The sequence below is a fragment of the Ailuropoda melanoleuca genome, chromosome 7 (genome assembly GCF_002007445.2).
Source record: "Ailuropoda melanoleuca isolate Jingjing chromosome 7, ASM200744v2, whole genome shotgun sequence".
Classification (NCBI taxonomy): domain Eukaryota; kingdom Metazoa; phylum Chordata; class Mammalia; order Carnivora; family Ursidae; genus Ailuropoda; species Ailuropoda melanoleuca.
In genome coordinates this window covers 48,435,128-48,462,311 of record NC_048224.1, presented here as the reverse complement: position 1 = coordinate 48,462,311, position 27,184 = coordinate 48,435,128, and the positions used below count along the sequence as shown (strand labels likewise).

Below are 27,184 nucleotides of genomic sequence, written 5' to 3'. Positions count from 1 at the left end.
AAGAAACTAGGATCTGTCTTGAGTCCCTCCCATGGAGGCAAGAACTGAGAACAAGACCAGAGCAGGCACTTGAGTGTCCCGTGGTGGGGGAAGGTCAGAACTCAGGGTTGGAGCTGCACAACTGTGGCTAGAAGGGAGGGGTGGGGGCATTCAGCAGCGATGGGGAGATAAATGAGCACAGCTTTTCAGACTTCAGGGACCAATTTTCAGTGATCATCATCGTGTTGTATGGAGTGCAAGTCATAGATGCAAAAAGAGATAGCAAGCCTCGAAAAAGTGAGTCATGGGGAAAGGAAAGAAAACGTTGCCCATCTAAAGAGGAAAAGAATGACCAAGGGCCTGCATGATGTGGTGCAGAGGTCTCTGTCTGAGGCTTATTAACAGAATCATCTGGAAGTGTATTAACACCACCGGTGCCCACCACATCACGGCACCCTGCACCCTCTATTCCCCCATCTCTACTGTGATTCTGGTTCTTGATGGGTGACATGGTAGAAATGGGGTCACACATCAGAACTTCACTGCAGCCTCCCACCCTCTGCAGGTGTAGGAGTATGGACAAGTCACCTTATTTCTCTGCATCTCAGTGTCCTCCTTTGTGAAACAGGACAACAAACTCTTGGGGCTAAGTAATAGTTAATGAAATCGACAGGGAAAGTACATGCCACAGAGCAGCCTCTTAATCAATATGTATTTCCTTTCCCCTTCTCTAATGGGGCATATCACACTTGGGAATCTATTTTCTCTTTCCATCAAACTGTAAAGAGGAAGACACAGCAGGGGATTTTGAATAGAGGACAAGAACCACTTCCCGTCATAAGTGTGATAAAAGATGATGTTTTACAAAGACTTTTGTTACAAGTTAAAATCTGCCACTGAGGCACCTTCACTCATAATAGTCAAGAAATGCAAACAACTGGGGCGCCTGGGTGGCGCAGTCGTTAAGCGTCTGCCTTCCGCTCAGGGCATGATCCCAGCATTCTGATCGAGCCCCACATAAGGCTCCTCCACTAAGAGCCTGCTTATTCCTCTCCCACTCCCCCTGCTTGTGATCCCTCTCTCACTGGCTGTCTCTCTCTGTCAAATAAATAAATAAAATCTTTAAAAAAAAAATGCAAACAATCCCAATGTCCATCGACAGTAGACTTTGTGGCATACATTCCTTAGAAGCAATTTTTAAAATATCAAACTGCTTATAGATACAGCAACATGGATGTCAACAGAAATTTTGAGTAAAAGAAGCCAGACACACACAAAAATACATACTGTATGTATGACTCTATTCAAATGAAATTTGTAAGCAGACGAAACTAACCAGTGGGGATGGAAATCAGAAGAGTGGTTACATTTTGTAGGGTTTTGACCAGGAAAGGGCGCAAAAGAGCCTATATCTTGAATTTTTGGTGGTTGTTTGAGTTTATGTAAAAATTCATTGAGGTGTGCACTTAAGATGAGCTCACTTTGTTGTATGTATGTTATACTCCAAGGCGGTGGGGGGAACCCGCCATAGAAATCCACAAGAATGTTCTGCCATGCTGTTCTAAAACCCAAAATACCAAGCCTGAAGCTGTGCCAGTGGGTTCAAAAGTCCTTTTGACCAAAAGTAGAAAGATTGAGAGAGAGAAAAAAAAATGTTTTTGACCCAACCTGGGAGGAAACCGACTTTGAATGAATGAAACACAAAATAACAACTAAAATCAAGATCATGATGGAAGTGTTTTATTGTAGTTCCCTTAAGAGTGCTCTAGAAACGTGTCATGGAAGTTTTAATATGCTTTACTGTCATTCACACAAAGCTATTTTGAAATCCATTTTTATAGGAAAAGCATGATTAAGCAGGAAAGTTGGTCGTAGGCATGTCTGACATTTTTGACACTTTTTACTCAAAGTTCTTAGAAAAAGGGGACTATGTGTACTCTAGAGTCTTTGCATCTCTACTGTTCTGTACTTCTGAAATTTCACTTCTTACGTTCTTTGCTTGCAATTATATTGAGCTGCTGCTGGGTCAGCAATGGTGCCATTGTGATGCTCTTTGCGGTGTTCTAAGGCTGGGGCCCACAGAGGCAAAACGGACCCAAGAATACTGAGGTAGACCTTCCCTGTCCCCCAGCCCCTTTGAACATCCTTCCTGTGTATGAATTTCTCACATTATGGGTCCTTCCTCCCCAGGGTGCAAGCCAGAAAACTCACTCCCCACCCCCACTTTGAGCTAGCGTGCAGGCATGGGGGCTAGGCTCCACTAATCAGACATGAAATAAAAATGATTGTAATTCTAAGTAGAGAAAAGCAGGGAAGCAGGCACCATGCAGAACAAATCCACTTTCTGTCAGGGGTGGCTGGAGAAGCCACCAGATCTCAGGGGCAGCAAGAGTGGGGTTTTGGTAGCAGAAGTGCCATCTGAGATGCTTGCGTCCGGTGGCAGGAGCAGAGGCGTCTTTACAGGACCGGTGGCTGCTGGGCACAAAGCCTCCAAGCCTAATTCTATGGTCCTGCCACTGGTTCCATGAGCTGCGCAGTATCCCTAATAAATTCCTTCCTGTTTAAACGGGCTGGAGGGAGTTCTGTTGTTTGCACCGAGAGCCCTAAGTGTCACCCACTGTGTCAGTCAGGGTTCTCTAGAGAAACAGAACCAATAGGAGGATAGAGATCTGGATAGATGATAGATATAGATAGAGAGATGATAGATAGATGATAGATAGATAGATAGATAGATAGATAGATAGATAGATAGATAGATAGATGATAGATAAATGGCTTTGTTTTTAGGATTGGTTCACACTTCATCAGGGCTAACAAATCTGAAATCCATATGGCAGGCTGGAAACTCAAGCAGGAGTTGATGCTATAGTCTCGAAGCAGAATTTCTTCTTCTCTTGGAGAATCTGTCTTTACTCTTAAGTCCTCTCGACTAATTAGATGAGGCCCAGCCATGTTATCAGGGTAATCTTTGCTTAAAGTCAACAGATTATAGATGTTCACCATGTCTGCAAGATACCTTCACAGCCATACCAAGATTCGTGTTTGATTAAATTACCGAGCACTGTAGCCCAGCCAAGTTGACACATAAAACTAAACATCATACCTGCCAGATCAAGATTCCAGGAATGAGTAATCATTTTATGAGCAGTCAGAGCCTTCACTCTGAAGAAGCTTACTCGGTGCATTGGACATAAGTTTCTATGTGAAAAAAATTTCACATACAGTTGTCCGTACAAAACAAAATCCACTTCAGCTAGGCACCTGCATTCAAGAGAAGATGATCCCTGGAATTCATCCCATCATCCCATCCCCACAGCCCTCTACCTGGCTCCAACTGCTGTCACATCTCAGCTGGGCCACGGCCACAGCCTCCTCACCATTCTGCCAAACTTCAGTCCTTCCTGCTGTATCCTGCTGTCCACCCAGCCCCCCCCCCCGGTGCTCTTTCTTAAACATTAGCCCAATTGTGTCATCCTTGATTAAAATTCCTTTCAGACCATCATAGCGCTCTGTCATCTCAGGCCAACAGCCATTAAGGCACCAACTCTGACCAACTTAAGTGAAAGAGGAATTCATGGAGCAGCCCCCAGGATGGAAGGAAAAGCTAAGGTCTTGAGAAGGGCAGGAATCCAGGCTTCCCCAGTGACCTTAAAAGCGGGAACTAAGGGACAATCTCTTCAGAGCCCAGCTGTGGGGATGAATCGGTTGGTCATTTCAATCTCCATGCCAACTCCACTCAGCGGCCAGTTTAAAAGGAGAGGGTATCTGATTGGCCAGGATTGATTCACAGACCCACCCCTTGGCCATGATAGGGCCCCTGATGGAAGCACCAAGAGGGGAATTAATGAGAGAGGGAGGATTCTCAGGCCAAGTAGGGGTACTAGCAAAGACGGGAAGTCGATAGCAGGTAAGCAAGGACAAGACAGCCACTCCATGCCCGCCTCTCAGCAGCCAAAGGATCGCTGATCAGCAGAGCAACTGGGGGAGCTGAGGAGGATCGCATTCTCCGTATTCCACAGGGCCAGGAAGGAATGGCGGAAGCAGTCCCCAGCCAACTAAGCAGAAGCAAGGGCTTTCTGGACTGTAAGACAGGAACCCCAGCCCCAGGGACCCTCAGCCTGGACCCCATTTTCCCTCATTTTTCTGGGCCATTATTCTTCCTAAGGAAATCCAAGCCCCAAGTGGGGAGCATGAAGGAACTTTGCCAACCTCTTACCTTTCCTCTCTGACCTATCCTCCCTTGGCTGGCTATGGGGGGGGGGGGCTGTGCATGGGGGTGGTCTGTGTGGCTGGGATAGGGTCTCAGGTTTCAGGAGCCAAGCAGGGGAAGGGCAGAATAGTATGGGTTAGAAGGGAAAGCACACTCACCCTGCCTTTGTCTTATTTCATTGTTGTCTGGTTTCTCATCTGCTCTACCCGCAGTGGAATGTGAGCTCCACACAGACAAAAGCCTTGTCTGTCTTGATCACTCACTGCTATAGCCCCAAGCCTGTAACAGTGACTGGTGTAGAGTAAGCACTCAGCAAAATAAATATTTGTGACTGAAAGAATAGCATGTAAGAGCTACACCCCATCTTCTGCCTCTGACCCTGAGCCAGAGAGGCAAGATCAGGCCTGGAACTGAGTCAAATCAGGAAGCAAGAGGAAGCTGGAGCAGGGAAGAGCAGAGCCCGAGACTCAGCCAGACCAAGCCCTGGCCTGGCTCTGGCTCCTGTGGGGCATGGCACTGGACCATCCTGGGCCTCAGCTCCCTTGTTTTTGAAAAGGGGATTATACCGCATACTTCATGCTCTTGGGTGAGAATATAAATGAGAATTGAATGTGGAAAACTGGCACACAGTAAGTGTGCTCCTCCCCAGATACCCTTCATCTCTGCCCTTGTATGCTTTATAAGGGAGGAAAGTGCTTTAACCAGATGGTGGAACTGAATGCTCTGTCCCCTGGGGCTGGGGAGTTGTTTATTTTAGGAGGGCAGCCTGTGAAGGGCAATGCCTGACCCACAGCGGGAAATGGAGCACCAGTGGTGGAAAAGCCTGGTGATGACAGGCTCCAGGGGCAATGGAAGGTATCATGCTGCAACCTCTAGCACATGGAGCCTGCAGCTAGGAGAAAGGCCACTCCAGGGGCGCCTCTGCTTCTGGAATGGGATGAAAAGCAATAGATAGCAGGCAATTTGGAAAAAGATTTTTTTTAGCTTCATGAGAAACAGCTGCCATGAGTCAGGACAAAGATGGCGACAGAGCTGGCCTGGAAAAAGCCCACCTGTTTGCTCTATCTCCTTGGACTGGGGTCTAAGTCAGGGTCCCAAGAAGAACACCCAGCCCTCTTGCCCCCTTGGTGCAGTCACGGGGTGGGCAATGTGTTCCTGATAGACCATAGGTGCTCCTGCTTTGTGGATATCTCACTGAACAGGAAAATGAATCCTATTACCGTTCTAGGCATTCAGATCAAGACCGAGCTGGCATACCAGCCACCATTCTGGATCAGCAACCAGGAGCACAACATTCTGAACTGCCAATCAGAAAATCAACATTCTGGAGGGCCACCCAGAATTCTAGAAGGCCAAATAAGAATCCCCTACCTTTCTACATGATTTCATCAGGCGCTCCACACTTTAGAATGCCTATGTCCCAAGTCAACCAGAAATCTGATATTCTAGGTTGTTCCTAGCATGCCAAAGAAGAATCCGTCCTAACACTCTCGATGGTCCACCAGGAATTCAGCATTCTAGAATAACAAACAAAACCACGATATTCCAGGTAATGGGTGAGAGACACAAAGTTCTAAATGTTGATCTTGATACTCTCAAGGCCAAACCAAAGACCCAACATTTGAGACTATCAACCCCAGCCTCAGCATTCTGGGACGGCAAACACAAAATCCACCCTCCGCTGCTCTGCCCCTCAGAGCTCTGTGGATGGCCGCTCCACACCAGGCCCGCCATCCTGGTGGGGGTCGGGCACGTGGAAGGAAACGTAGGGGCAAGTCTTGGTGTTGAGGCAGACCAGCTTCTTCAGTGTGGCTGTCTTGACCATATTGAAGCCCATCTCACCACCGAATGTGCTTGGCTTCCAGTACTCTGGAGAGCAGATGGGATTCCCTAGGAGGCCCTTGAGGGAAAAGGGAGCCCCAATTTCTATCATACTCTCCCCAAAGATGGAGTTTGGATGGCACTTCTCCAGAAGTAGCCCCGGGTAGAACTCCAAGGCATCGATGTCTCCATACAGCTCTTCCAACTCGGCTGCAATCTCCTTCTCCCCTGAAATGAGTGGAAGCTAGAGTCAGAGACATGGTGCCATTAAGGTTCATGTCGGGAGGGAACCTTCTAGCCCTACCTTTTTCTGGGAGAATATGGGACTTCAGAAGAGCAACTGAATAACTGAGCACATGCCCTAACATCTGGCCTGGTTGACTGACCCTTCTCCAGGGTGGCAGCTAGGGAAGACATTTGCTGCTAAAGAAGGAATCAAGGGCTTGGATCAGCCACCAGACTGCATACGACCTTGAGCAACTCGTGTGTCTTCTCAGTGCCCTAACTGCCTGACGGTGACAACAGGGAGACGCTATCCATCCTGCTTCACAGGCACATTTCAAAGACCTAGGCTGGTTCAAGTCCCTCAGTCTGCTGGAGCTCAGAGATGTAATGTAACCTGTCCAAGCTCACAGAGGGATTTAGTTACAGCATTCTTTTCCCCGTCTGGACTGTCACAGGAGATTAAAGAGTGACAGAATTATGGGGAACTCACTCCCCACTCGGTGAGGCCCACACATTCATAGATAGTGACCAAAGGGGACAGACACAGAGCTTCCCTACCCATTTCCTCAAACCCACCCTCTATAAGGCACTAGGACCCAGTCACGCATCATGTCACATCTGATCAAACCCTCCCACTGTTTGTGACAAGGGTTCCCAAACTCTTAGCTGCCCAACAGCTGAATCTTTTTTAAAAAAAGAAGAAAGTATATATATTATACACTTACACATACAGACTCTTGGGCACCAATGCAGGCCTACTGAACAGAATCTTGGGGAGACAGATCAGGGATTTGGTATTTTTTTTTAAAGATTTTTATTTATTTGACAGAGAGAAAGCCAGCGAGAGACAAAACACAAGCGGGGGGGGGGGGGGGGGAAGAAAAAGGCTCCNAACACAAGCGGGGGGGGGGAGAGGAAGAAACAGGCTCCCAGCAGAGGAGCCTGATGCAGGGCTTGATCCCATAACTCCAGGATCATGCCCTGAGCCAAAGGCAGACCCTTAAGGACTGAGCCACCCAGGCGCCCCATGGGATTTGGTATTTTAAATCAGTTTTCTAAGTGATTCTTAGGCAGCTGATCCATAAGCATGTATTTAGGAACCACTAGGTAGAGTAAAACCCCAATTCTTTCACATAGAATCCACAATTTGGCCCCAAGCTTCCCTCCCTAACCCCCACCTTCCCCATACATAAGCACCTTGCTCCAGCCACACCCCCACCGTCCTCCCCGACAGGCCCAATCTTATGACCTCTGCGCCTTTGCACTTTCTATTCTTCTACATAGAATGCTTTTCCCCTCAATTCTCCATCCAGAACATCCCTATTTATCTCCTTCAAACCCAGCTGAGAAGCCACTTTCTTTCCCCAAGCCGGGTCATTTTCTCCCTTCACCCCCCTCACCCCACCCCCAGCATGGTGCTCACACAGCTCTTGTGACCCCCACTGTCATAGCGTAGGGGCTATCACCCCATTCTGCTTCAATTCCACTCCAGAACTGAGAGTCCCTGAGGGCAGGGCCTGTGTCCAGGGAACAGCTGCTCACCTGTGAGCTCCTGGAAGGACGTGTAGGGTCTCATGCCAAACCTCTTGCGGTACTCATTGAAGGGCTGCAGCCGCAGCTCGCGGGATTCCTTGATGGCCTCCACAGCCACGTGCAGGACGTGGTGGTCTATGTTTCTACCCCCACCAATCTGCCAAGACATAAACATAGCTGCAGTCTGAGAGCCAGGCCACGCTATCCTGGAGGAGGAGCTCAGGTCAGGAGCTCTTCCCAAGCGCGGACAGAGCACGGCTGTGCCCAGCAGCCACCATGTTGGGGACCCGGATGCACTCTGCTGCTGTCATGCTCTCTCACGGATACTCCTGAGTCTTCGCTTCCTCATCATTAAAGTGGCAGTGGGCCAGGAGGACATCTCCAGTGGCTCACCAGCCACACCACTCCCCAATCCTTTGCATCTAGGTGAGAATCCCAACATCCTGTTACAGAAGGTTCTGCAAAACTATTAGGTTCGGCAACTAGGATTCCATAAAAGAGATGGCCAGCATGGCACCAGCCAGGACCTCAAGCAGAGGAAAAGGGCATTCCGGCTCTAGAAATGAAATTTGGAGGGGCAGAGGGGTTTCTGAGACAGCAAATGAGAAGCAAAAGGATGGACAGATATTAGTTTTGGGGGCTGAAACTTTATGGCAGTCTTCAAATCCATTCTTATCTAAGAATACAGATGCTTCACTTTTCAAGGGGGTCCTGCTAAGGAGTATTTTTCTACTGGTTTTCATTCCCTGTATCACAGCACGGAGAGTCAACAAAAATTTAATAATTAAAAAGTGAACCACTATTAACCAACCACCATTAGGAAAGAGAAACTCTGAGCCAGATGGCACCAACACAGTATCACATCACTCCATTCATTCCAGATAAAGCCACTCACGGGAACACAGGTAACTGAGTCTGTTGGTTCTCTTTCCTTCTACCAAGTCTCCAGGGCAGGGAGCGGTCATAAGCTAGCGGGGAGGGAGCTAAAATCTTGCCATGAAAACTATAGTGTATACACATGTTAGCTTAAATAAACAGCTCTGCCATTTACAAGCTGTGGGGCCATTGTGGGTTGATTCGTGTCCCCCAAAGAGATATGGTGGTCTTAACCTCCGGCACCTGTGAATGTGACCTTACTGGGAAACAGATGTCATCAAGTGAAGATGAGGTCATAGTCCTTTACGGTGATTCTGATCCAATGACTGGTGTCCTAATAGAGAAAACAGAGACTCCGGGAGACTCCATGTTGGAGTGATGTGTCTAAGAGGATTGCCAGTAGCCAGCAGGAGCTAAGACAATAATGTGGAACAGATTCTCACCAGAGCCTTCAGAGAGAACACAGCCCTGCCCATACCTTCTAACCTCCAGGAATGTGAAATAATAAAATAAGCTCAGTTTGTGGGCCTTTGTTAGGGCAGCCCTGGGAAACTAAGGCAGGGATCTTGGGCAAATTACTTGTTACAGTTTCATCATATGCAAAAATGGGGAAGGTAAGAGCACCCACCTGATATGGTTGTGGGGAATGAGCAAGATAAAGTATGCAAAGTAGTTACCACAGTGTTGGTCCCATGGTAACCCCCAAGATGGCAGCCACGTGTGGCGATGACCAGGGGAAGCTCTGTTTTATCACTTCTCATGGTCTCTTGAACATCGTGAGAGCTGACACGCTTCTGTCGCCCTTCTGCCTTGGCCCAAGTACAACACCAGGGCTTTTCATGCAGTGTCATGGCCATTCCTTGAAAATGCTTTGCAGTCTATTCATCCCACAAAGCTACTGTCTCTGCTCATGTCTGTGTCCCCACAGAGAACAGAGGCCATAAACCAGCCAGCAGCTGCCCATTGATGGCGGCACAGGCTAATTCCAGTCAAATTACCAGTGGTAAACCAAAATCCACATGATGCCACAATGTCATGATAAGAGTTGGGAACAAGGACCAGAGGGAAGCAGGGGTGAGGGGAGCAGAGACCGAGGAGATAGGGGCTTCCAAGCATGGGGGAGGGGAGATTTAGGAGAGAGCTGCTTAGAAATTCCAGGGAAAGGGCTGTGTTCATTTGCTAGGGCGGCCATAGCCAAGTATCACCGCCTGGCTAGCTGAAACGACAGAAATGTATTTCATCACAGTCTGGAGGCCAGAAGTCCAAGCTCAAGGTGTCAGCAAGGTGGGTTTCATTCTGAGGTCTCTGTCCTTGGCGCATCGATGGCCCTCTTCTGCCTAAGTCTTCCCACTCTGCACATCTGTATCCTAATTTCCTCTTCTCATAAGGACACCAGGCACAGTAGGGGCCCACCCTTGGACCTCATGTAACCTTTATTACCTCTGTAAAGGCCCTGTCTCCAAATACAGTCACATTCTGAGGCTCTGGTTGTTAGGACTTCAACATACGAATGGGGGATGGGGACAATCCAGTTCATAACAGAGGCCTGAAGTTCAATAAAGGCCTACTATGTGAAGACACTTTCACATATATTACCATACCCTGAATGTCCTCACGGTCCTCAAATTGCCATGCCCTCGGACCTCCAGGCCCTGGCCATGCTGTCCCCTCCCCCAGAGCACAATCATCGCCTGCCCATGAACACTACCTCTTTCCCTGGGAGAGCTCTCTCCACCCTCTGGATCTCTGCTCAGACATCATTTCCTTACCTACAGCTCTCAAGTCTGGGTCACAAGCCCCTCTCCAAGTGCTCAGACCACTGAGGGCTCTCTGGACTGTGGCTGTTATCCTGTCCGTATAATTCCGATGGCACCAGAAAAGCACCTGGCCCAGTGCCTGACACAACGTAAGTGCTCACGTGACATTGGCTGTTATATGACTGTGGTTCCTCACTAAGGTGTCAGTGCCAAGGGGACAAGGACCCGAGAACCGCATTTAGTCTTGCTCGCCACGCTATCCCCAGCACCAAGTATTGCGGAACGAACAAAAGAGCAAGAGGAGGAAGAAAGGAATGGAAGAAGGAACGTCGGAAGGACACCAGCCCCGTGGAACAGAAAACAACACTGGGATTTGCATCCAGGTCTGTCGCCCCCCACAGCCCACCTGCCCTCCCCGCACTCTCCACAGAGGCTTACCCGGCCAGCGCTCTGGCGAGAGAAGGCGTCCACCAGGGCCTCGACCCCATAGTCCACGAGCATGGAGGTGTTGAACAGGAACTGCTCGTAGCTGTAGTCCTGGGAGCCCACCTTGAAGGAGTCAGGCATGAGTGGGTGCCAGTGGTAGAGCTGGTTGAACTCCATGGCGATACGGTTGCGATACTGGAACTGGGCGCTGAACAGCAGCTCGGGGTCAAACTTCAGCCGCAGGAAGTAACCGCTCAACTGTTGCACGTACTCCTCAATCACAATCTTGATGGTCTCCCCTGGGAGGGAGGATGGGTATAAGTGTTAGGGAGGTCCCAGGACCCGGCCGCCGGGCTCAGGAAGCAGGCCGGTTCGTGAAAAGTGTTCGCTTGCTCTCGGCTTCCTCGGTCGTGCTGTTGCTGTTGACTTTGGGGGCCTGTTTGCACTTTGTCTTGTTGTAGTGGGGTGTGAGAATGGAGCCTTCGGTCTCTGGCTGGACCGGTGTCCCAAGGCAAGAGGCAGCAGCTACTCCCACGTTCCACAGGGAGGCTGTCGGCCCAGCAAAGCAGGACGTGGAAAAGAAGACCCCAAGAATTGGTTCTATGGTCTTAGGGTGACCACCCGCCCCCCAGCCCAGGAAAAGAGGTGAGAGCGGTCACAAACGATGAGAAAGTGGAGACTGGCTTCATGGGGGCCCTCAGCCTGCTGACACCCTCTGGGGACAGCAGTCAAAGAGGGAGGCTGAGGAGATGACTCGAGTCCCACGTATAGTTCTCGTATGTTCTTACATATCCGAATTCTCATCCTCTGCCCTCTCAGTAACCAGCTACAGAGCAAAGAGCCAGGGAAGAAGCACGTCGAACATTATGTAACAGAGTGAAAACTGGTTATCTCAATAGGAAAAGAAACTGATGATTTTGGCCAGTTAGCCCTGAGACAAACTGGCTTCCAGCAAATGGATGCAGAGCCATGAGACTTGCCATCAGCAAGGTCCAGAGCCTGGCGTCACCATTTCTAGCCACCGCACCCCCACCCTGAGCTTGGGCTGTGTCACTTCTCTCTGAACCTCAACTTCCTGCTCTGTAAAATGTGCGTGACGATACTAGGATAGGGCCGTTGGGAAGAGTGGACAGCGGCTGCTTGGCGCAGGGCCCGGCATAATTGGGAGTAAGACCACATGCAAGCGGGAAGGAGGAGTGCTAAGTGTAGGCGTGCGGGGATCCTCCCCCCTTCAGGAAGGAGCTCCCCTTGGGAAGTGGTGTAAGAAAAATGAGCTCCCGTGGCGAGCGGTGGCTCAAATCTCCCTCTGCTGAGTGGCCTTGGAGATATGGCTTAACCTCTCTGAAGCTTAGTTTTCACAACAAGGGCAATCCTACCTGGTGAGTAAGGTTGTTGAAAAGGACTCACCAAAGCACTGGATACATCGCTTCATCCCCTTTGGTCACACCTTCGACACCAGGCAATATGCTGGGCAGGCTCCAGCCACAGCCTTGCCCTCTCTGGTCAAAGTCTCCAAAATGCTGGGGCTTCAGAACTAGCCCCCTCTACTTCTTTAGGCTGCTCCTATCCCTAATGCCTGGCTCATCCAGGCTCTAGTGAATCAGGCAATATAATTGGGACCAGCCATGCCCAGGGATGCCCAGAGGCAGGGGAAAGGGATCACTGGTGACTCAGAGTGAACACGGTCTGGACATGGCTGCCAGGGACCAAGATCCCAGGCAGGAAACCATCTGACATTTTAGGCTGCAGACTCGCCCCCGTAGGGGACACAAAAATACCCTCTCTCTGAGTCACCCAGAAGCTACCAAACTCCAGGAAGGCAGATACATGCAGGGCAGACACATGAGCATTCCCGAAGGTGGGCAGGCTGGAGTGTGACCTGCACGAGCTGGGGCTGTCATGGTGTGCCTCTGGGGCTCTAGACGGCGAAACAGATTGGGGTGGCCAATCCAGCCAATGATTGACCATCACGCCCACCCATTTTCCGAAGGCCTACTATGTGCTAGTGCTTGTCCTCATCTCAGCAAACCCTAACAACCATCATTATCCCCAATATCCAGATTTGGAAACTGAGGCTCACATAGCGGAAGGGGCCTGCCATGGGTCTTACAGCTAGTAAGCAAAGGACCTATGGTCCTAATCCCAGCTCGCTCTCTCTCTCTCTCCCAGCCCCCCAACACCTGCTTTTTGGGACAGAGGACATGACCTTCTGGGATGGGGCTGGTCTGGGGTCCTCACCGATGAGGATGAGGCGGGCGGTCTGGAAGAGTTGCTCATCACCCCAGGTGGGGTGCTCAGCCTTCAGCAGGTCACACACACGGTTGTGTTCACGCAGCCAGAGTGTGGCATAAAGCATGAGCCCGGGAAGCAGCCCAAACACCTCCTGGCCCACGGCCATCTGGCTCCGGGGCAGAACTCCCCGTGGATAGTGCATCAACACTGGCGCCTTCTCCACCGACGGCGGGTACATCTCTCCGTCCAGCACCTGCGGGATGGGACCGCCTGGCAAGCTGGGGACACGGTGGGTGCCTGCACCTGCCACCGCCGACACCCTCCCTACTTACAGCTGCCCAGAGCACCCAGAGCAACTGCCCATCCTCCCTAACCAAGGCTGCTGATTCTGCTTCCAGTTCCTCAATCTTTCTTAGAATGCGTCCCTTTCTCTCCATCCCTACTGCCACCACCTGCTTCTAACCCACCCTCGTGTTCCGTGCTGACCCCTCTCGTCAGTGGCTCCCCATGTCCACCTTTGTCCCCAGACAGTCCATTCTCAGCACTGCAGCCAGGGTAATCCTTAAAAAAAAACCCAAATTTAGTATCATGCCCTGGCTTCAAATCCTTCCAAGTTCTCTCTCTGCTCGTGGCAGAAATTGGAAATCCTACAGGCGCCCCACAGGTGTCTCCACCCTCGCCTGCCGTCATCCGGGTGACAGGCAGCCATGCTTCCCTTCCCTCATTCCCTCTGAGCCGCACAAGCTGCTTCCCCTCTCCAAGGGCGGGCACTGCCAGCCTGGAAAGCCGTTCCCCCTCTGGGCCTCCTGAACTCTGCCTCATCCTCCCTGCAGCTTTTAGTTCAGCTGACTTTCCTGGGGAATCCTGCCCCGTCCTCTGAGCACTCTCCTGGCTTCTCCCTGGTGGCTGAGAAGGCTCCAAATATGGAGGCTTTTTCATACAGTCAAGAAATATACACGGGGGGCCTACGACGTGCCAAGTTACTGTTCTTAGCCTTAAAGATTCAGCAGCGAACTTTTTGGTTTTTTTCCAGCTATGAACTTTGGCTAAGGTTTTGGTTTGTTTAGATTTGTGTGGTCCAATATGGTAGCCGCTAGTCACATGTAGCTGTTGAACACTGGAAACGGGGTTGGTGTGAATGAAGAACTGAATCTGTAACTTTATTTAATGCAGATTTCAATTTTAAACCTGGTCCTTCAGCAACTGGAAAATCCTGAAGCAGGCTCAGAACAACTTGGGCACGTGAGTCTACTTTTCAGCTGTGACTTTATGAAATCTAAATACAGATCGGATATCTCCAATGAAAAGTTGGCGTCCAAAGTGAAATGTGCTGTGAATATAAATTAGAGATCAGATTTCAAAGATCTAGCATGAAAAAAAAAAGCACGTGAGAGATTTTTATTAATAATTTCTGTCTTGGTTCCACGTTGAAATGATTGTCTTCTGGCTATACATGGGGTTAAATAAAATATATTATCAAAATCAATTTCACCTGTTTCTTTTTAACTTTTTATCGTGTGGCCACTGGAGAAATTTTAATGACCTATGTGGTTCCCATTATATTTCTAATGGTAGTGCAGACAGAAACTAGCACCCTAGTGTTTGGGTGTGGCCCCTGGAGGGCTGTGAGTTCCCTAAGGTCAGGGCCTATTAACTATCATGGTCACTGCTCAGTCACCTTCACCAGGCACATCATAGTGTCCAAATGATACGGTGGAAAAATTCAGTGTATATATGCAGGCTGAAACTGTCCATCTCCCATCAAGCCCCAAAGTCTACCTCCCAGGAGAACATGAGAGGCCGTGTCTGCTCCTGGCCTGCCACCTTCTCCCAGTGTTCATCGTCTCTCCTCCTCACACACGCCACCAGCTTCTGCAGCTGGCCCTCCTAGGCCCCCACTCAGGGCCCCCAGAAGCCTCTGCGAGGGAAGCCCACGGGATGCCCCTCCCACTTCCTCGGCCGCAAGCCCGGCGCTACCTGGTACTTGAGCTTCCCATCCTTAAAGAGCCGCAGCTGATACTGACGTTCCAGGTTGTCCCCATAAATGTGGCCGAGATCTACCTGAGGACAGAAAGAGGGTGCACGCAGATCACCAGGTGCTGCCTCGGCCGCGATGACCTGCACGTGCTAAGTTAGGTCCAGAGAAGTCCTGAGCCCGTCCTAGGTACTCACCCCATGGCCCAAGGCCTTGGTGAAGCCAGGACCCATCTTGCCAGAAGTTTTGAAGAACTGATGGGTGAAGTGTTGTGCAAAGAAGGCGAACATGAGGTTGGTGCCTTGAGGGTCAGGTATGAACTTCCTCCTGAGCAGGAAGCGATGGCCCAGGAGCTGGGCATCTGGCAACTGCTTCTTCCCTGGTTGGGGAGGTGGGAAGGGGCAGTAGCTGCCTCCTGCCTCAGTCGCCCTGACTCAGGGCCTTCTGGGCTCACCGGACCAAACCGGTCCACACAGGAAGCCCAGAACAGCCTTCCCTCCTACCAGATGGCCCCTTGCACCTTCTCTACCAAAAGACCCCAAAAGTATTTACGGGTGACATGGCATGATATTTGGAATGTGCTTTAAAATGCTCCATAAAATATAAGAGGGATAGATGAAATAAGATTGGCAAATTATGTGGATGTGTTGAAGAGATGGATACATCTCAACTTCTGTGTGTGTTTGCAACTTGGAAAAAGTTAACCAAAAAGAAAGAAGAAAGAGAAGTAAATAAACCAAGAAGAAAGAAAAAAACAAAGAACTTGGACTCCCTGGCCCGGGAGTGAGGTAGCCTGTGTTTGAAGCTGGGTACGCCACCTGCTGACTGTGTGAACATAGAAAATTCATTTCATCTCTCTAAGTCTCAATTTCTTCACCTGGGAAATAGGGCAAATGATACATATTTTGGGTAGTATTTTGAGGAGTACATGAGATAATGCAAGCATGACTGTGAGCCGGTGAGGTGGGGTCTTGCAAATCAAAGATCAGCAAACTTCAAACTTTTTCTGGAAGAAGCCAGATAGTCAGAATTGAGGCTTTGCCAACCTGTGAGCTCTGTAACCTACTCTGCTTTGCTGTTGTAGCAGGAAAACTGTCATCGATGAGACCTAAACAAATGAGTGTGACTAAGTTCTAATAAAACTTTATTCACAAGACAGGGAGTGGACTGGATTTGCACTGCAGCAGGCTGAAGTTTGCCAACCTATTCTAAATGATGTCAGTCTTTCTGTCTGGGGTAAAGACAACAGGTCGTCTTGAAGCAGGTGTCTGTCATCATGAGAATAAGTATTAAGAGCCTTCCTTGGGGCACCTGGGTGGTTCAGTCAGTTAAGCATCTGCCTTCAGCTCAGGTCATGATCTTGGGGTCCTGGGATTGAGCCCTATGTTGGGCTCCCTGCTCAGCAGGGAGTCTGCTTCTCCCTCTGCCTCTGCCCCTCCCCCACCACTTGTGCTCACTCTCTGTCTCTCTCTTAAATAAGTAAATAAAATCTTAAAAAAAAAAAAGAGCCTTCCTTAATTATGTCAGTGTCAGATGAGTCAGTATCCAGTGTTCACAAGGAAAGGAATAATTGAATTTTTGTGTTTTGGTAAAAACATCCTTTCATAATACCTCAAGTGAGGCCCAGTGTTGAAGGTTCAAGACCAACAGAACCTCCCTGGATTGAGGTGGCTGACTGGTTTCTTCTGGCAGTCAAGGAGATCAAGCACCCCAAAGGAAACTCACCAAAAGGGAAGTTGGAGGAAGTGATCTTCATCCTATAACTGGAATCATCACTCAGATTGACAGTGAGCAAGGACTGGTTCCTGCAAAGTGCTGGCAGAATCCAAGACTCTGCAAGACCCAGCTAACCGGTAGAATAGTCATGCTTCAGGCATAGTAGCTAAACATGTGAGTGCAAACCTTCAGACAAGGGCCTTTGAGACCAAGGAAGGACATCAATACAAATGCAAAGTTCTGAGCAGGCAAAAACCGCACAACCACAGGGCTGCGCGGGACAGGTGTTCAACAGCGACACCACGTGGCAGGAATGAAAGAGAGGCAGTGGTGGACCAATGCCCTCCCTCGTCCCGTCTGTACTTGAAGCGGATTTCATGGCTCTGAACTCAGTAAACCCCTGGGTTTTTGGTTAACGAGGGTGGAGTGGGAAGAAGGACTTAAGAGGAAAGACTCCTGCCAATGAGACCACGTGGGATCTTAGGCAACTAAAGAAAAAAAAAAAACTCTGACTTTATGTGTAAGCTACACTGATGAAGCAGGATAAACTATTTACATCAGTAAAGAACCAAACACGGAGTTAGCACCAACAAATAGCGCACTGTTCATTCCTTCCTACATTTCAACTTTGAAGTCACCCCCATTCGGGCAGGATCCCACCAATTCAGGAGACAAGGTTCAAGCAAAGAGGCACCCTGGAAATACAGAAGCATGAGTCTGACTCCTCATTGCCTCTCTAGGTGACATCAGCAAGAGTCTCCATCACCCCTTCCTGTCCTCATTCCCCAGCCCAGTCCTTGTCTGTGGTTCTGGATAAGTCATATGTCCTGCCTTGGTCCACCCGTCTGGGGAATGGGTCAATAATTGCTCTTCCACCTGCTTTTTTCCCAAAGAGAACAGGGCATCTCCTGTGACCCCCAGGCCCAGCCCTCTAACCCCGTCTCCATTACCTTTGGTCCCCATGGGCGTGGGGCAGTCTTGGGGCACAGAGGGCAGAACACGGGTGTAATAGCTCACATTGGAGAAGGACTCCCAGCTGATGTAGTCGTGCGCTATGTTGTAGGTGGGGGGGCTGGGGATAAGGTTGGACCGAGCTGCAGAGGGCAAAAACAGTGGTGACAAGGGAGTTCCCATCCCCAGTTGCACCCCCCTCCCTGCCTCCTCTTGGGTTGGACTTGTTGAATCTGGCATCGTGGTCTCCCCACCCACTGTCCTTATCAGATGCCAAGAATTCCAAGAGCAGACAGGTTTTCTTGCTCCCCAGACTGGGGGGGGGGGGCCCTGCCCTCCACCCACCTGTGAGTACCAGACGCATGAGCATGTCACGGATGAAGGTGGCATTGATGAACTCCCAGAACCAGCGCCCATGCGTCAGCAGGAAGTGGAGGAAAGAGGGGCTGGGTCGCAGTGAATTCCGGAGCCAGGTCCACAGCTCGGCTGCGGGGGCAGTGGGAGCCACTCAGTCGGGGCCTCCTGGCAGGACCAGAAGTAGCCGGAGTGGAAGATGGGAACTGGAAACAAGGCTGAGATGGAACTGGGTAGAACATACAGGGCAGGGTAAGGATGCAAGCTTGGGGGAGATGACACATGACAGAGCCGGAAGCAGATGGGAGGGTAGGGGACAGGGCCAGGCTGCGGCTGGGTCAGGGGGAGGGTCAGAGGTCAAAGCCAGGTGAGGAAGGAGCACTGAGTGATGGCGGGGGCAAGGGCAGGAAGTGAGGAGGGGTCTCAGGATAAGCCCAGGGGAGCAAGGGGGGGCCAGGACAGGAGTGGGGGCAGGAGGCCCAGCTCACGGATGGTGCAGTTGGGGCCAGAATAGCCCGTGCGGGTACAGTCACACTGGTAGCGGTCAAGGCCGAAGCGGACACAGATCCCCTGGTGCTGGCATGGGTAGTAACAACAGGGGTTCACTGCAGGGGAGAAGCAGAGATCAGAGACCGCTTAGAGCAACCTCCCCAGCCCCATGCTGCCCCTGATGAGGAAGTGTGGGGCCAGACTTGGGCCATGGACTCCAGTCACAGCTCTGTCCTAACTCACCCAGGGGTCCTCTCTGGACTTCAGTGCTCACCTTAGGGTCCTCTCTGTTCCCCCAGTTATGCACAGAAGCCCCCGGCACTGAGGGCCTACTCTGGTCTCCAGCCCGGTCCACAGTGGGCCCCCAGGGGGAGTGCCCCCTCCTCCCATCAGAGCCGGGCAGGAGAAGAGTCCAGACCCCAACTGTGACACCAAAGGTTAGGAGACAGCTGATAAGACGCTGCAGCCACAGGCTTCTAGAGTGCTCACTTCCCGTCAGGTCAGAGCCTAGCACCAAGGGCAGGGTTTGTGGAGTTCAGAAAAGGGATAAGGAAGGCGGGGTCCTCTCAAACCAGCCCCTAAGCTCTAGGTACCTGGACACTGGGAAGACGAGATCGCCCACCTTCCCTCTATTTTTACAGATGTGGGGGAAGAGCAGGAGTCATAATGCCTGCTCGCAGATGGGGAAACTGAGGCCAGATAAGGAGAACCCCACACAGGTCACCCAGCAAGTCACACCAGACCAGCTGCCCTTTGCTTCCACCTCACCGTCCCCAGACTTGACACTCAAGCGGAAAGAAAGAAGTTTCCCAGATCCCTGCAGACAAGTGTGGGTTTGAGGGGAGTCCTGGCGACCTCAGCCCCTGTTCCTGATAGGCCCAGCCTGAGCCCATGTCAGAGTGGATTCTGGGCTCTAGGATCTTGAGGAAGGTCAGGGACCAAGGAAACAGGATAGCTGGGGCTGGAAAAATCTCCTGAAGAGGTGCATGGAGCTCTGACATCAGCCCTCCTGCCTCCTGGAGAAATTCCCACCCGTAAGTCCCTCCTTGTGTCTAACCCAGGTCTTGCTGACCACAGCCCCTTTGCTCAAATCAGCACTACTCTAGTGATTTCTTCAGCAGCAGAGTTAGAGGCTTCTTGGACCTCATTAGGTGTTCATTCCAGCTCAGCGAGGGAAACCGAGCCTCGGGGGGAGGGGGAGGCTTGGCCTAGGACATAGAACAGAGCAGGTTCTCCTGCAGACCCAGGTCTCCTCGATCCTGGCAGGGGCTGCTGCCCCGGCCTCACACAGAAAACACCAGACTCCCTTGAGCAAACACATTTCCTCATCTAAGCTCAGAGCCAACATTACAGGGAACTCCTATTTTTTGTACAACAGATTACTGGGGGCCCAGAGGGTAGCAACAGACAGCATAAGGGTGTTGTGATCAGAGGGCATGACCCCGGGCAAGGACTGACCCTCCGCTCTCAGCCTCTTCACTTTACACATGCAGCCTGGAGAGCAGAGTTCTCCTGAAGAGAGCCCCAGCAGCGGCACCCCACGCCCAACACACACACACACACACACACACACACACACACACACAGGCGTGCCAGCCAGCAAGAAGAGAATCACAGAAATCATGCAAATAGTTTTGCTTAAGCTCTGGCAACTCCCCAAGGCCCCCACAATGGCACCTCTGTGGAACCCTGTAGGGATACAGAAGGGAAGGGCCGACGGGAAGAGGGCTGGACAAAATGGCCTTATCAAGCTGACACAGGCAGACCCAGCAGACAGGACTCAGCCTCCCCTCCCACAGCCACAGGCCCAGAAATGCCAAGGAGGGTGAGTAGATAATCACCCCAGCTGGCTCAGGGCTCTGGAACTCTCCTCATTGATTCCTCCCGCTCAGGACACTCTGCCCACCTGCCAGCTTCACCCGCCCAGGAGCCCCTGGAGCCCCCCACTGTCTGGCTCCCAACCCCGGCACACAAGGCCTTCTAGCACAGATGGATCTGTCCTAACACTAAGCAGGTGCAAGGCTAGAAGCCCAGCCCTTCTCTGGGCTGTTTTCCCATCCCTACTAGGTGGGATCTCAGCAGGGCTCTCAAAAGGACCTCAAGAGGTGTGGCAGCCCCATCCCTTAGCCCCAAAGCCAAAATCTCTTCTTCCTTTGCCCAGACTGCTACTCTTCCCTAACAAACCCCTCCGGGGCCTCCTGACCCTCCCAGGGAGCTCACGAAAACCTCCCCTGAACGTCCTTCGCCCGCTCCACATTCCCACTCAACCTGCTGTTCTCCACCATGAGCCCCCAACACAGGCCACGCATACGCTGGGGCTCAACCCAAGTCCTGGAGAGATCCAGCTGCCCAAGGGATCCAGATGTGCTGGCCAGAGCTCGACACATGTTTGTGGAGTCAATAAAGTGAAGCCAAGAGAATGGTAACCCCAAGCTTAGCCAAAGACACCCCTCATCTCCCCAGCCCAGGCAGCTGGTTCCAAGGGCTAGCCTGGAGGCTTCCTGCTTCCTATCCTAGAGTTCTGCCCCGGCCCCTGCCCACATTCCTCTCCTGCCAAGAGAGGCTGTGTCCAGCGGAGGCTCCTCCCTCCCAGACCCACTGTCCAACTTTCCCTCCCTCCTCCTCCATGATCTTTCCATAAACGCCAGCTGCCCTGGGCAGGAAAAACTCTCCGCAGTGAGGACAACGGCTACCACTGGGGTCCCAGGGTGTCCGGGCGGCCAGAGAGGAGCCTGAGGGCCTCTTCCCCGCGATGAGCCCGACCACACCGGACCAACAGGAAATCCGGGGCCCTAGCAACCACTCCACGGCCTTGCATCCCCCCAATCTTTATCTGCCCAGCATCCCCCAGGAGGATGGATGAGACTCCCTGTGGCAGAAAGGAGGAATGTGAGGCTCACACGCAGGACACTGGCCCCAAGCCCCACAGCTTTGAAGTCACAAAGCCAAGACTTGGACTCCCTTCTCCTTCCCTCCCTTCTTCCCCCTGGAGATTCTCAGGCCTGGATCTGGGAAAAGGATGGGGTTTGATCCACGAAGCGGGAATGACCTCAGAGGGTTCACCATCCCCTGCCGCATCTAAAGCTCTGGAACTACTGACAAAGAAAGGCCTTCCTTCAGTCTAACTTAAACCTGGCAGGCTTTCATGCCAGCTCCGTGCTGGGCTCAGAGGAGGGCACGTGTATAATGAACCATCCAGAAGGAGAACTGGGCAGAGGCAGGCTCCGAATCTACGGAGTTCCCAGCACAGGGCCAGGTACCAAGTAGGTACTGGGGAAAATGTATCAAGAGAGTGGCTGCTCTGTACTGGTTGTATGTCTTCGGGCAAGTCCCTCCCTCCCTCTGGGCCTCATTTTTCCTATGTATCCCAGAAAGGGGATGGGGCAGGGGGGCTCTAAGATGCCTCCTTTTCTGCCTCCCCTTCTTCTCTACTCTGGGTCAAGTGTATCGATCTCCAAATATCTCCGTTATTTGCATCACTGTGAATCCCCCACCCCATCAGCAGAGAACCTTGCGGCTTGCTTTCACTGAAGCCTCGAGGCACCCAGACGTGGACTTAGCTATCAGCCCACTCACCCTGCACACATCCCCACAGATGAGGACTACCCAGTACTGCCTGGCTCCAGAACTTTCTGAGGATTCAGGCAAGGAGATGTCCCCCAGCCCAGGAGTCAGGGCTCCAGGCACAGTGGGGGAACACCATGTCCTCCGGGATGCGGAGGCACCAGGTCTCCGGAAGAGGCTGAGATGAAATTCCCTAAGAATAACATTTAGAGAAGCCCCAGGGGCTTGGCAGCCAAAGAGAAGAAAAAAAGACCCTGACTAGCCAAACCTGGGCCCCGCCCCTACACCCAGCCGAGTCAGCAGCCGGAGGCCAGCCACGCCCACACCAGGCCCCGACAGCTGGGCCCACAGCTGGAAGAGTCGGCTGGAGAGGAAGCCCCTTCCTGGCCCACAGACCCAGCTGGTGCTGCAGATACGAGGGGGAGGGCAGCGGGCAGCAGGAGGCCTGGGACAGCCTGGAGTCCCCCCCCCCCGCCATGGGCCGGGGTTAACTGCCTCGGGACCCTCATCCTGGCACACAGCCCTGACGGTCAGTTCATGCTGTATCCCTAGCCCGGGAGAGAACACGAAGCCGAGTCCGGGGGCAGGAGGGGATGCACTTGAGCGTTAGACTCCCCCGGCATGGCCTTGCCCTCCAAGCCAGACTCAATCTCCTCCCCCGCAGGAGAGAGAGGCCGAAGCGACATCCTCCCCTGCCCCGTCCCCCCGGGGTGAGTCTGCAGCCCTCCTCTCCTGGGGGTGGGCCCTGCGGTACCTCTGGCTTCCCAGGCATCACGGGCCTCAGTTCCCTCACAGATGTGAAGGACAAAGTGCAAGCCGGACGCCCAGTTCGTCATGCTCTTCCCCTTGACCTTGCAGCAGCCCTCCTTAAAGGCATCTGGGCCTCCGGTCTCAGCCCCAAGTCACCTGTCCAACCCACTTACCCTCAGGCCCGAGTCCTGGCTCCTCACCACATTCAAAGGCCCTTGCCAGCCAGCACCTGCCTCTTGTCCCACTGCTCGCTAAGCCCCCGCCTGCCTCCCAAGGTCCAGAGCTTTAGGCTTCGGCCCTGCCACTGCTTCCACCAGAAAGCCCTTTCAGAGTCTCGTAGTAAAGCCTCATAGTAAAGCCTCACTTCCTGCCGCTCACCACCTCCTGCAGGGTCCAGGGCAGACATCAGCACATCCAGGAACCCCCCCTCGGGTCCTCACACCAGAGAGGGACCTGCTCTGTCCCCCGAGCCTCGTACCCCTGAGTGTCCCTCAGGCATGGCCCTGACCCCCTCGGAGGACAGTCTGTGGGCATTTCTGACTCCCTGTGAGATGGTGGGCCCCTCCCAGCTCCATGCCTCCAGCTCCAGCCAAAAACTTAAAGCAAGCCCTTGGGAATGTTTGTAGAGTGGAAAGAACAATCCCATTTAAACACTTACGATATAAAGATAAGTCGAAAACTCAAAAACAAAAGGGCACAGACCAGGGCTCACTGGGCGTTGGTGAGCACACAGGAAGACAGGCGGGCCAGCCCTTCGTACCCTGCGGGGGGCGTGGATGGGGCCTCAGAGGAAGTGCTGTGCTGATCCAGGCGCTGACAAGTGCAAGTATGGGCAGCCCCGGGCTCTGCTCCTGGGGTCTCAGACACATAGGCTCTCCCCTCTGGGCCTCAGCTCTTCCTTCTGCAGAATGGGCCTGACACATCTCCCTGGCAGGGCTGCTGTGAGCACCAAGAAGAGAAGGCCCATAGCTGGGCTTTGTAAATTGTAAAGTGCTATCCACATGAGCCCTCTTTCTCTTTTTCCCACTCACTGGGCCTTTGCTCATACCCAAACTCTGGAGCGCCCTCCACCCTCTTCCTGGCTTCCCCAAATGCCATCCACTCGAGCCCTTTCCTCTAGGAAACCTGGTCTGATTCACAGTCCATACAGACCACTTTCTTCTCTCCTCTGAGCACCAAATCCCCGCCATATCACAACAAAACTCAGACCCCTCTCCCCACCCCCGTCCTCTCTTGCCCCCATTTTACAGTTGGGAAGTGGAGACCCAGAGAGGGATGGACCATACGGCTAGGTGGTGGAGGAAGCTATGTCCAGGCCTTACACCCCTGCACGCTTGTGCACACACACGGACCCACACGCCAGCAGTAAGCTCGGAGAGGGAGGCTGGCTGAGAGGGTTGAGCTGACTTCCTTCACCTGGAACCTGATACATGCATGGTGGGGGGCAGGAGGGGTGGAATTTCACAGGACTTGATTTTCCCCATTATCTTCTGGGTGACAAAACCGGGGTCCACGGAGGGGAGTGGCGGCGGTGAGGGTGGGGGGTGAAGGGGGGCTCTCTGTGGAAAGACCTTGCCAAGTGCGATAGATTCAAGTTCAAACCCTTAGCCCACCATGTGCTGTGCGAGCTAAAGAGAATTAATGGCACGTACCTGAGCCTAAATCACTGCCCAGGGGGAACCTCATAACTGAGGATTTAAACCTCAGGGGAAGCAACCCAGCTCTGTAAATAATATTTCCACCTCCATTCTTTCCCAGAATGCCTGGTGGCCCCAGGACCCTCACCGAGGGAGAGCTTCTTCCCTGGGGCTAAGAATCCCTATGGGGCCCCCAGAAAGTTAGAGGCTGGAGAGAGAGAACTTGCCAGCGGGCTTTCCCTCTGGTGCCCGCTGCTTCCAGGGAAAGAGGCCCCTGCCCCCGCAGAAAACAGCGGAGCTGTTGGGCGGGAAGGCAGCCTGCCTGGACAGCTGGGGGCCCAGAACAGGTGAGGGGGCTGGAGAGGGGCTATCCCTTCTCGCAACGCCGGCTAGAGATCCCAGTCTGCCCTCCCGCCGGAAAAACACCCTGTAGCGCCCTAGCCAAGGCCACACACCCCCGGGGGTCTTTAGAGAGCTCCCCTTCCACCAGCGGACTCAGCGCCCTCCCCCATCCCGGGCACCGCGAGCAGAAAGGGGAAGCCGGGCTGGCCTCAGGGGAGAGCAGGGGGAGGGGCCGGGCTCGGGCGCGGGACCCGCGGCTTCCCGGGGGCAAGGAGGGGCCGCCTACCCGGCGCGGGGGTCCGGGGATCCGCGGGCAGGACCTGGGGCGGCGGCAGCAGAAGCAGCAGGAGCAGCGGGAACCGGAGCAAAGGACTCCTCCCTGCAGAGTGAGAGAGGTTAGGTCTGAGCCTGGCGTTCGAGGCTCCACTAGGAGGCAAAGAGGATTCCCGGGGGCATCAGGGTAGGACTCACGGCTCATAGTTCGAGGCGGCTGATGCGTGCGGGATGCAGACGGCGGGCTCCTGTGGTGAGTCTCTGCCTGGAGCTCCGGGCTGCCCCCCTCCCACCATTCCCTGGCTCCACCTCTCCAGCCCGTGTCACCTCAGCGCCGCCCTCCGCTCCCGCCCTGGCCAAAACAAGTTTATTAATTATTCTGATTGCAACTAAAGCGGTTTTGCACCCGAGATCCTTGAGGCACTTGAGCCTTTGAAGCGCCGAGGCACCAGAATTTTGTCCATTTTGGTAAATAGGAAACTGAGGCCCAGAGATTATGTGCAATGCTGAGGTCACCCAAGGCTTCAAGGCAGAACTGAGAGTATCTCTGGCTAGAAGCGCTGGCCTAAGCCCCACACCTTGGCCCCCAGAGAGGAAAGGGGGGGAGCTTGACAAGAAGCAGTCCAGGCTGGCCCGCACATCGTTTCTGGATGGGAAACCCACTATCCTCACACAGATCTAGGGGCTCTGCCCTCTGAAACCACATGTCTGCTTGAGCCTCTGCTGCCAGAAATGAAGAACGCAGACTCCAAGTCCAGGAGACCTGAGCTCAAGTCCAGACTCACACCTTACTAGCTGGGTCGCCTTGGACCTGGAGTTTGCCCTTTCTGGTCTTCAGTATTCTCATCTGCAGAATGGGGACAAGCCTAAGAGGCATCCCGGAGGATTGATGTAAGATGCAGTGAGATCGTGCACACACCATTTACTGATGTAATGATGGGTTCTTAGGACACGATGTTTTCAGAGATTCCCAGCTCCGATTTCACAGCTGGCCAGGGCTGGCACTCTAGCCAGACTCACATCTACCTGCCGAGTTTCCAGAACACCAACATCCAGTTCCTCGATTTACAGTTGTGGCAACAGATCCTAGCAGGGGCACGGGACGGGTGCTAGGTCACACAGAGTCTCCTGGTACCCACACCCACAAACGTTCTCCCTCTGTCTCCCCAGCACACTGAGCCATCCTGTGGGCTTCACTTCTGAGTCCTTGTGCCGGTTCCCAGGGTGGGAGGGTGAGAGCCACAGGTGCAGGGTGGGAACCATGCCAGGTGGGAGGGGTGAGACGTGCTGGGAAACCCCTCCTATGTCCCCACCCGAGCTGTTCCCATGCTCCACTGGGACAAAAGCCAGCTGCCCCAGGGAGACAGAGCAAGCCAGGGCAGACCAGGGGAGGGAGTGGGGCAGAGAAAGGGCCTAGGGCCCTTCAGCTCCCCCCCCCCATATAGCCCCATCCCCAACCACAGATCCAGGGCCCCCTGGCGAGGAGCTGTAAGTCATGGATAATCAGCAAAAGGGATGGGGTCAGGGTAGAGATTCGGGAGTCCACGTACCAAAGAAAAGGGGGCTTTCTGGTGCTGAAGAAAGGAGAGAAGAGCTTGAACGAGACCCATTTCTGCTACCAGGTCCTCCCTCCCTTAAGGCTCTGGACCCAGCAAGTTCCCAGCCCGGCCCTTCTGCTGACTCCTTATTCCCAAGCCACCCACTAGACTCAAAGGGACAAACGTTTGGGTGGCCCTGGCCTTGGGAGAAAGAGCCTGAGGCTGGGAGTCAGGAGACCTGAATTCAAGGCTCAGTTCTTCCAGGGACTGACTTTAGACATGTCAATGCACCTCTCTGGGCGGCCACTTCCCCATCCGAACAATATAAAGGTTTAATCAGATGGTCTCTGAGAACAGGTGGCGTGGAGTGACTGGGCCTGTGCCATGGCCAGACTCTATGACCGGTGCTGGAGATGCCCAGATGGACACAATGAAGGAGAGGACAAAGGTGAGACGGTAGGCAGTCCTCAGGGGACAGGGTCACACTGACTCGTGGGGGAGGGGGAAATGAGAGCTGCAGTGGCTGAAGAGGCGTT

General features: G+C 52.8%; 1 protein-coding gene across 3 annotated transcripts; it reads right to left on the bottom strand.

The window, feature by feature from the left end:
* Nucleotides 1-1,697: 1,697 nt before the first annotated feature.
* PTGS1 (prostaglandin-endoperoxide synthase 1) lies at nt 1,698-25,467 on the bottom strand. 3 transcript variants are annotated; one of them, XM_002915947.4, is made up of 11 exons: nt 25,309-25,467; nt 25,124-25,216; nt 18,544-18,660; nt 18,047-18,187; nt 17,701-17,844; nt 15,232-15,413; nt 15,037-15,120; nt 13,066-13,312; nt 10,840-11,126; nt 7,778-7,925; nt 1,698-6,238 (listed from the first exon to the last, which is right to left on the bottom strand). In XM_002915947.4, the coding sequence occupies exons 1-11, from the start codon at nt 25,313-25,315 to the stop codon at nt 5,883-5,885; spliced, it is 1,806 nt and encodes a 601-aa protein (XP_002915993.2). In that variant the 5' UTR covers nt 25,316-25,467; the 3' UTR covers nt 1,698-5,882. The 3 variants fall into 3 exon arrangements, with proteins under 3 accessions (XP_002915993.2, XP_034520346.1, XP_019651661.1); XM_034664455.1 differs by lacking the exons at nt 25,124-25,216; nt 25,309-25,467 and adding an exon at nt 20,813-20,932; XM_019796102.2 differs by lacking the exons at nt 25,124-25,216; nt 25,309-25,467 and having other exon boundaries at nt 18,047-18,284.
* Nucleotides 25,468-27,184: the final 1,717 nt, after the last annotated feature.